At 51.0% G+C, this 10,314-nt stretch overlaps 1 protein-coding gene across 1 annotated transcript; it reads right to left on the bottom strand.

Moving 5' to 3' along the window:
* Positions 1-1,759: 1,759 nt before the first annotated feature.
* Positions 1,760-9,425, bottom strand: AIFM2 (AIF family member 2; the record flags this gene model as incomplete). The annotated part of the gene is made up of 8 exons (XM_084245803.1): positions 1,760-1,911; positions 2,190-2,390; positions 3,548-3,700; positions 4,659-4,767; positions 6,279-6,371; positions 7,119-7,238; positions 8,475-8,590; positions 9,245-9,425. 8 exons carry the CDS (start codon positions 9,423-9,425, stop codon positions 1,760-1,762), a joined length of 1,125 nt encoding a protein of 374 aa, XP_084101929.1.
* Between the last annotated feature and the right edge of the window lie 889 nt (positions 9,426-10,314).

The raw sequence follows: 10,314 nt of genomic DNA, 5'->3' as shown, positions 1-10,314 counted from the left end.
ATTTATAGCATTGACTTTTACACACACACACACACACAAATCCTTTCAAAATTCTTTAACTCTTCTGTTTCTCCTTTTTTGCAAGGGAACAGGGCATACAAATGACTGGGCTTTGTTGGCTGGCTGTATTTGGAAATGGAGAAGAAAATCAGAAAGGCATCAACTGGGTGCTTTGCTTTTCTGTTTTAGTGCCCCCACCCCTACCCCTATATCTGTAACTACTCCTAAAAAAGGTTTTGCTTCAGGCTTTTTTTGGTTTGGTTTTGTTTTTTAAAGAAAAAGAAAACAAAAGAAAAAATAAAAGATCCAGTGTCTTTCTTATAACATATTCTTTTATTACCACATTTTCCTCTGTTTGGAAAGCCATGTCCCCATGGATAGATACTTCTAGAAAGTTATCAACAGAAGAGGCCCTATCACCAAAGGACTGAGGCTCCCACAGTGCTAGGCCTCAGGTTAGGCAGCACCAGAGTGGCCTCATTTTGCACGTACCAAGTGTGGTGCCTCATTGGTCTGGGCCCACAGGATGGGAGGCCTGGGCAAAATACAGGCCCCTGCCTGGACAGGACAGACTGAGAACCCCAGGGAGGCTGGTATCCAGGACTCTGGCAAGTACTTGGGTTGCCATCAAAAGTGGGGAGGGCGGGCAAAGGCAGTACCTGCATTTATTCAGATGAACTCATCAACCACTTCTGCGATAGAGATTTAAACTATGGGGTCCAAAACAGGCTCCCCCTCACCCCCCAATGGAAGTTCTCTCTGGAGTCATCTCTGTACCTTAGCTGAGCTGGTGATGGTCCACGTGGCTGGACCTCAAGGTAAGTGACATTGGGGTTAGCCTGGAAAGCCACAATGGTACCCCCAGGACCCTCCTCCCCACCCCCCAGCATCAACTAAAGTTCTGTCACTTGCAGATTTGCCCATGACGGTGGCCTGGAAGCAAGTAGGGGTTCACCTGCCGGACGCCCCCCCATTCCCCAAATGTCAGTTCAATGGCAAGCCATCTCCACGGGCTGGCAGGCCAGTGCTAATCCCTATTAGTTTTGTGGAAACTCACTCTCTTGGGATGGACTAAGCAGGAAGGAAATTTTATATCCAACTCTTTTATCTTAAATGTAACCTATGGTATATAATCAGGACCTAAAGATAGAAATATAGAAAGTACCATGATGGTGAAAGACTGTAGGAATGAATAGTTTAAAATTAGTCTTCTATTAGCAACATGGGTTTTTCAGGGGATGTGTGCTTCCCCACCCCTGCACCTCTGCTGTGATAGGGGGGCCTGGGGTGCAGGCCATCTCTCCACAGCAGCTCCCATTCCTAGCAGGTCTCTGTGCAGGCTCCTTCAGACTCCTTCCTGCCCTAACACACAGGACATCAGCCACTGGGAGACCCAGCTCTCCTACTCTGAGAGCTCTGGATGGCGCAAGCATGCACACACACATGCACACACACCACATGCTCACACACACGCATCCAAGAGGAGCCTGGCTATAGAGAAGGGTGGCTGTGAACTCCCCAGGACCAAGTGACCCCTCTCTCTTTCTCTCCCTCCCTCTCTCTCTCTCTCTCTCTCTCTCTCTCTCTCTCTCTCTCTCTCTCTCTCTTTTGGTTTTAGATGGGTTGTTTCTGGTGAGTACATCATTGACATCTTACTCCACAACAAGAGCATTTGCCCCTGGCACTTGTCAGGCAGGTGCCCTTCGTCAAGCGATCCAGTCACCTGGCCCCAGTGCCTTGGCTCCCAGCAGCCTCCCCATCAGGGTGGAGACTGCCTCATGGTTTTCCAACTTGTGGAGATGAACAGGTCCCGGCTCTTGGCCAGCCGAACCATGAGCCGCCCCACGTAGAAGCCACTAATCTGGCCCACACCATCGTTTCTCCCCATGGACAGCAGGAACGTCAGCCCACCTGTGGAGAAGAGACACCAATAAGCTAGAATCGTGCTTGCTCATTTGTGAGCCTGCTACTCCCAGAGTACAAAACCTTCCTGGGATCCTTCAGCCCCAGGGCAGGGAAATGCATGAGCTTTTCAGTGGGTAGAGTTCCTGATTCAGTTTCAAAGAGCTCTAGGGAAGTGCTTCTGTCACCAGTTGGTGAGGTGGTTCTAGCTGACAGTCATTTTAAAGACCCAAAAAGCTTCCACATATCTAGTCCCAACTCCTTTAAAATTGTGGGAACTGCCCTACCTGGCTTGTAAGCCTTGAGGGGCCTCTGCTTCATGGAGTTGACGATGTTGGCCACGGCGATGTTGGCGTGGAGGCCTGCGTGATAGGCCATCTTGGGCTCCTTCACGTCAGCACAGTCACCAATGGCATAGACATTGCTGCAGCCCTCCACCTGGAAGTGCTCGTTCACCCTCACAGCCCCATTGCTGGCCAGTCGACTCTCTGCCAACAGAAACCAAGACCCCAAGGTGCCAGATTAAGGGACCTCCAGAACCAGGTGAAGATGAGCTCTGTGCTGGATAAGCCCCCCTTCCAAAGGCACATCCCCAAGAGGTGGGACCTGCCTAATTCATTTCCGCCTAAAGTCGCCACTTCATTTTCTTGCAAAGAAAAAGTTACTAGAGCAGGGTGGGAGCTGGTTGGAAAGACGCCAGTGTCCTTTTATATATGCACAAAATTTTTCACAAGTCACCAGGATTAACAATGATTAATTCATGATGGTTAAGATATGACTTAGCTACATCCCTTTAGAATGTGCATCAGATTTTTTTTTAATGTAGGAATTTCATAAATGATAAACTTTTCTTTTTAAGGGACTTTAAAAATATATATCTTCAAAAATAAAACATTAGAACAATCAGGTGTTAAATTCTGGATCTCTGTCACTATAATCTCTCACTCAAATCCCTACACATGGCTCAAATTAGCTTCCTTCTTCCGGAATTGGATCAGTCTTCCCTGTTGGACATAAAGCAGGACCTCCTTGTTCAGGAAGGGTTCTTGGGAATAAAGGATGGGGATTTGGGGACCAGAAACCATGTGGACTGAGGAGGCTGCCCACTCACAGATGGAGGCCATCAGGCTACCTCCCCCAGTTCTTTCAGCTACTTAAACATTGAGCTTTGAGAACATGAGACCACATAATTGCTCCCGCTCCTCAAATGGTCATTCTATGTGCATGTGGCCAAACATTTGGACCAGGATTTGGGTAAAGCAGTGAACCTGTGAACAGAGAAAGGCCTGACCCTAACTTTCTTCTGCATCCGTGTACACAGAAAAGGAACAGAAAATGCATGTTTGATCTCTCTGAAACCTGTTCTCACTCCTCTCCACTAGGGGGCAGGCCCTGGTGTGGGACGATCCTTATCATTTTGGCCGCCTTGGGCTAAGTCAGCACAGGCAGAGCACAGGAAAGCACAGAGAAGGGACCCAAACCTACACTTCAAGTTCAATGTCATCAATCAGAAGAGACCAAAGGAGTTGCTGGAATGGAGTGGGGAGGCACTGACTTCTGGGCAGAGGCCTGCAGCGCCTACCCTGGTGGCTGGAAAGTAAGGAGACAGCCTGGGAAGTGGGCTGCAGCTGGACCTCCTGCTTACCGAAGGCACTGCGGTAGGCTGAGCTGTTGATCTTGATACCATTGCAGACAATCACCAGGTTGGTGGCCACCTCCGTGCCTTTGTCGGTCTGCACTTTGATGTATTCTCGATACTCATTGACAGGCAGCGCCTCCAGGTTGCTCACCCGCTCACCTGTCAAGGGAGGTACATGACCAGGAGGCCAGCAGAGGGTAGACACTCCACCCAGGCTGGGGCCCAAGCCAAGGCTGGCCTGGGGAAGGCCGGAGGCCATGGAAAGGCCTGGATCACTGCAGCCCAAGTAGGTTATTACTCCATCCCCCCTTTCCCTCCCGCGCCCCTCCCTGTCCATGCTGCTGCCCCAAGAATCACAAGCTGGACATCTGGCCCCACGGGATCCAATGGAAGGAAAGTTGCCAGGAACAGGAAGTGAGACTGAGTTTCCCAAGAAGTTCTTGGAAAAGATTTTTGAGGAAGACCTGAAACATCGCTCCCTGTTGTCAGCCAAATGGCCCTGGCCAGGCAGGAGGTGCCCTCCCGCACATCACTGAAGTTGACAGCAAGACCTGCTCTCCTCACAGCCTGAGAGCTCACTGGACACATCGCCAGTTACAAGGAGACTGAGAGCTGGGAGGGGTTTTCATGGACATCCCCCCGCTCATTGTAAAAAGTGAGGAGAGGAAAGGAAACTCAACGAGCTGGGTCATCATGCTGTCGGGATAAGAGCCCTCCTCCCTAACATGCTGGTGTTCCTTTCCATCCTGCTCTGGACAAAAGCCACACTCCCACCATCCTCAAAATACAAACTATTCTCTCACAGAGACATTATTGTTCCGGTGAAATCCTTCAACAAATAGCCAAAACCAACAGCACTGTGTCCAAAGCAATAGCCAGGCCCCTGCTAACTCCATGACACAGCAGTCCCTAAGCACCAGGGCATCTGCCCCACCTGAGGACAGACACAACCCCCACTGGACAAGGCTCCAGTGGGCTTTGAGGCTCAACCCCAGGACACACAGAGAGCTTGGGTTGGGCATAGCACCCTCCCTAGTACCTGGGGGCAGGTACTAAGCCTCTGAGTCAAAGCTCACTGGGCCAGGGAGAGGAGTAGGCAGGTAGGACCCACACATACTCAGCAGCAGCTGCACGCCTTTCCGGAGCAGGATCTCCTTCACTTCCTGCCGGACACAGGGCAGCAGCTCCTTGTCAGCCAGGGCCATTTGGGAGTGGATGAGAGTGACCTGGGGAAAGGGACCATAGGGCAGAGAAGGGGCCTTTGAGTCTCCTACTCAAGTGAAAAGGTTTAAAAACATGTCAACCTGCCCCCACCCCCACCCCCCAACTCCAGTTTACAAGTGAGGAAACTGAAGCTTCAGGGAGGTAATTTGCCCGATGCCTGAATCAGTGAGGGGCAAGCTGGACTTCAGCCCCATCTTCCAGCCTAGGACTCTTTCAACCCTGGCCCGCTGCCCTGGCCAGATGACCACCGGTAACTATGTTCCCCAAGTGACACCGCACCTAGGTTCATATGGGCAACCATTTTCCAGCACCCCTGGTCACTTTAATTATACAGCCTGTGTAGGAGCCGTTGCATTCCCACTACAAAGCAGGCTGACAGTTACGTTAAGGTTGGTCCTAAAATTGACGCTGCCAGGCATGTTGACTTGCTGCTGGGTCAGCTGGGGAATGTGGGCAGTAGCCTGAAATGATGCCAAAGTTGGGGGTTGAAATCTCATCCTGGATATTCACTCCTAAAGCCTTAGAAAGGCCTGGATCACTGTCTCACCCAAAGGAATTTTGTAACAATGAAATGAGAAAGTACACATAAAGCCCCTAACTCAGCACATGCTGAGTCCTTAATAAAGGGAGGTGACTATTATGTTACCCTTCTTTGTCTACTAATTATAAACACATGGAAGATATACTGAGCCACTGACTACTTCAGACTGGTCTTTACCCCATAATTCAAATTAATAAACTTTTACATCAATCACTTATAATTTCCAACAATTTGTCAGAGAACATTTGTATCATTAAATTAACTCACATTGATCTTACTTTCCAAAACCAATCTGCCTTCCTCCAGGGAGAAAGAGCCATTCAGAGCCTCTCAGAGCTGATCTGGCATCAGCAGTAGGTTAGCTCTAAGCTGGAGGACCCCTAATTATGGCATATTACTCAGCCCTCAGCCTTTACTGCCTGCCAGGCTGTTTCCTTTCTCTCCAGGTGGGTTCTCTCTCCTCCACTGTTAGCAGGAAACGGGGTTACTCCCCCCAACACACACACATGGGCAGGGGACAGCACTGGCCAGTCCTCCCTTAGCACTGGCTATCAAGAGGCTATGCAGCAGATCCCCCCTTGTCTGGGGTAAAAGTTGTTGCCTCTTAAAGACCAAAGAGCCTCTAGTTGCCCCTGACAAAAAAAAAAAAAATCAGCTGAGGATGTCTTTGACCAAGCAAGTTGCCAGCAAGAAGAGGTAATCAAAGTCCTTAAGCTGGGACACGGCAGGGACCCAGGGCTAAACTATTCTAAGGCCGTCTCTCCTGGGCTTGCACCTTCCTATAGAACCAGAGGCAGGCCCCTCACACCTGGCTCTGCAGGAAAAAACCCCAGTGGACCAGGACTTGAGGGGACTCCCCAAGGCAGACAGCAGGAACAACACACACTCCCACTTGATATTAATGGTGCTCCACTCCTCAGATAATGCAAAGAAGCCAACCTCTGGGAGTTCAAAGCCAAGGCGCTAGCCCACCTCTTTCTCGGGGTATTCTGTTTTAATCTCGGCTGCCATCTCCACGCCCGCAGAGCCGCCGCCTACCACGGTGATGAACTGTGAACGCTGCACCTGGGGAAGGAGGAAACACCAAGCACACCCTCAAATTCGCACTGCTGCCCACTTCACCCTGGGTTGGGAGGGGCTCGTTGGCCAAAGAAGAGTAGACAACCCTTTCCAATTCAGGGCCCAAATGTGCTTCCTTGCGGCCAGGCACTTGCTGGGTATTTCCCTGCATTTGCCTCACTCCATTCTCACATTGGCCCCACAAGCAGGCATCACTACCAGCTCACCCTTCAGATGTCCCCGGCCCAGGTCTGAGTTTAGGCCAGATCCAACCCCCCACACTAGCGTCTGCCCATGGCTGTGCGAGAGGCTCCCAGGCTTCTCAGCTCTGCCGGAGAGACCTGGCCTCGTCTAGCCCCAGCACTTGCCTGAGGCTCCTTCTCTGGTCTCCACTCCTCATCTGCTCTGTGGGATCTGCAGCCAGTCCCACCCACCTCTTAGGATGGCTGTGAAAGCCGCCTGAGATCACGGATGGAGCCTGCTCCATAAAGCATAAAGCCCAGTGCAAGCAGGAGCCCAAGAGGGAGGTTGGAAACATGCTGATCACTTCTTTAGAACCACATCCAGACTCCAATTTCAAGTCCAGAGGTCTCCTCCCAGGAGCCTTATCCTGGTAACTCTGCATATTTAAGTCTGCTCTCCCAGCCCCAAACACCTTCAGGGGGTCCCCCTGATACAGCCCCAGGCGTCCCACAATTGTTCTGCTCCTCAGGGGGCACCTGGTCACCTCTGCCTCCTCAGCATGAAGCTCACCTGCTTCACCATGTCCTCGTAGGCCTGGATAGCGACCTGCTGGCTGGAAACGTGGTTAAACTTGCCCGGGAAGGGCCCAGTGCTGCCCGTGGCCAGGATAAGATGTGAGAAGGGCAGGGCCTGGGAGGAACAAGGAAAAGAAAGGTGAGAGCCTGGCTGGGCTGCTGCACCCAATCTCAGGTTCTGTTGGAGGGGTGGGGAGAGGGTCTGCAGTCTGGGCATATGGCAGCATCCTTCTTTGAGGACAGCAACACCCGCACATCGGTTAGGCAAAGGGGTGGCACAGGAACCTGGGAAATGCCTAAGGAAGCTGATTTTCCCTCCTGCCAGAGGCACCCAATACAAAAACAGGAGGGCAAGCTCCCCACAGCAGGGTAGGTAAGTCGGGAACAGGAAACCACTGTGGGGAATAAGCAGGATTCTAGCTTCCAAGTGGAGTCACTTTACAAGCACCTAGGTATTTTAGAAAAAATGTTCCTCTGGCCTTGGAAGAGAAGAAAAGGAAGAAAGGGCGAGAGAGGGTAAGCGGAAGGGGAGAAGGGAGGGGTGGGGGGAGAGAGAGAGGGATATCTTGTTTGGATCCCACTCAGCCTGTGGAAGCAGGAGATGCCCTCATGGGCCCTTCCGGGTCTCTGAGACGCAAGCCCCAAACCATACACTAGGGGACTCAGTCATCTTTCCAACTGTGGGATTCTCCAGCCCTAAAATGATTTCAAGGAGGATTGGTTCACACTAAATTGCATTTTCACTGAAGACTCCATGTCCCCTTTCTCCAGTCCCCTCTTGGCTTTAACAGGGGGCCAGGTTGGCGGGTGACCCTCAATGGGCTGGCAGCAGCTCACTGACAGAGCTCACGTCACCGTAGGTGTGTCCCAGGCACCATGCCATGCCCCAGGGCTGAGGAGGGCAAAGGAGAGTGAAGAGAACCTTTACCCCACTGACGTCCTGGTCAGGGACATGGGATCATGCGTGTCCTTTCATTCTAGACAGCAAGGAGAGTCCTCTGGTCTGCCCAGACACTGGCTTACGGAGTGTGGGTTCTGAGTTCAAATCCTGACTGAGTCTCTTACCAGCTGGGGGATCGCGGGCAAGCCACTCAGCCTCTGGGTAAAGGGCTGCATGGTCACGAGGGGCTTTAGATCAGACTATGGGAGGCTTAAGGCAGTGCCTGGAGTACAAAGAGGCTCAAGAAGTGTCTAGCACCACACTTCCATGCTGCTGCGGTCAGGCATTGTTGAGGACCCTGCCACCTGCCCAGCACCTCTCCTGGAGAGTCCCTCCAAGGTCTCGACACCCGCAGCCACACCTCCAGGCCTCTGAGCCCTACTAATGGACAGTCAGTGCCCCCGGACTTACCTCGCCATCCTCCAGCCGCACCGTATGATTCTTCATGTCTATCTCGACCACCAGGCCCTGTCGGAAGTTTTCCTTGAAGGTCTCCGCATAGGAAATGAATGTCTTTTTGGAAAATCCTGAGGAATGGCCACAGAGGTCACAGTGTAAAGCTGGGCTGCCCACAGAAGGTCAGAACCTTTCCTAAGCTGCTTTCTAACAGGGGTGCACTTGGCCAAACAGCTGGGCCAGCAGCATACACAGGCTCCCCACTACCCTCTCAAGTGCAGGTCCGGGCCTCAGGTGCTCAGGGAAGCTCAAGCTCTCGCTTCTGGAGCTCTGTGCCATGATGGCCTAAGACCAATGACCTTAATAACGTTCTCTGGAATTTGTCTCATGTGGAATGTTGGCACCTGCCCTCAGTGGAGAAACCACCCCCAGACCCACAATGGTGACAACTCTCAAAATGAAAGCCCCCCAAAAAGACACCATTACCGGGCCTCCCTGGTGGCATAAGGGGTTAAGACACAACCTATGAAGCTATCCACAGCCACTGCAGCACGAGTTCAATCCCCAGCAAGGGAGCTACCCACAGGGCACAGCAGACCTCGCCTGACTCGCCTGCTGCTCCCCTCACCAGTGTATTTCAGTCAATCTGCTTGTTTTGTTCCCCACCGTCTCTGTCTGGTGAATCCTCTCACTCCCCCTCCCACCCCCATACCTCTGGCCTATACCCCATCTCTTATATGCATAAATAAATAAAATCTTAAAAAAAAAAAAAAAAAGACCATTACCACTCTCCACGGAGGCCCGGAGGGCGGCCACATTGTGATGGAAGGAGTCTTTCATGTCCACCATCATGAAGGGGATGTTCAACGACTGCAGCTGGCTGGCGGCAGCAATCCCACCAAAGCCCCCGCCCACAACCACCACGTGCAGACTTCCTCCCATGTCCACCGAGACCTGGGACCCCATCTTCAACCAGGCCCTGCTGGGAGAGGAGGAGAGACCACATTAGAGACCCGAAGGCTAGAAGAGCAGGTGGGCCCGCAAAGAGAAAGATGTCCAATGCCAAGACTTGATGTTTTTAAATTCTGTGACTATATGCGTGAAATTCCAACTTTGTAAAATGTGGGTTTGCTTTTTTTGTTTGATACAGCAAAACTTGGTTTATTGACATTGTCATAGCACAGCGCCAGTTCACAAGAAATAATTCTTTTTTTTTTAATTTTCTTTTTTTAAGATTTATTTATTTATACAAGAACTGGGGTACAGTCAGAGGCACAGGAGGGTGAGAGGATTCATCAGAGACAGAGCGGGGAGCAGAACAGGCAGACGGACCAAATACACTGCTGAGGGGAGCAGCGGGTGAGACACAAGAGGTCTGCTTTGCCATGTGGGTATCTCCCTGGCCGGCCAGGAATCGAATCCACACTGCAGAGGCTGCAGACAGCTTCACAGCGCTGCACTCAACCCACCGCGCCACCAGGGAGGCCCTCACAAGAAATTCTGCACATAAACAAGCCATACCTTAAAAAGTGCTTCTACTTTGCCCTCCTTGAATTTCCCCGTCTCACAGCAGAACATTCAGAAAGAGCAAGCTACAGTGTTATATATTTTTTTCATTTATATGGAGATTCAAAATTTATGTTTACAAATGAACACTCTCATTTACCAGCAATTGTTCAGAGGAAGTAACTCAGCGTCTATTTACTTATTTGCAAAATGGAGATACCACCTGTACTAAGTAACTCCTATTTTGGTATGAGACCCAAGACTGTGTAAGAGATGGATTGATAAAGTTATGAAGCAAAATGGAAATGTAAATATTTTATAATATTATAAGGCTTTATGAGCGAAATGT

The sequence above is a fragment of the Talpa europaea genome, assembly GCF_964194135.1.
Source record: "Talpa europaea genome assembly, chromosome: 10".
NCBI lineage: Eukaryota > Metazoa > Chordata > Mammalia > Eulipotyphla > Talpidae > Talpa > Talpa europaea.
The sequence above is the reverse complement of the archived record's forward strand: the minus strand, read 5'-3'. Positions and strand labels throughout refer to the sequence as shown.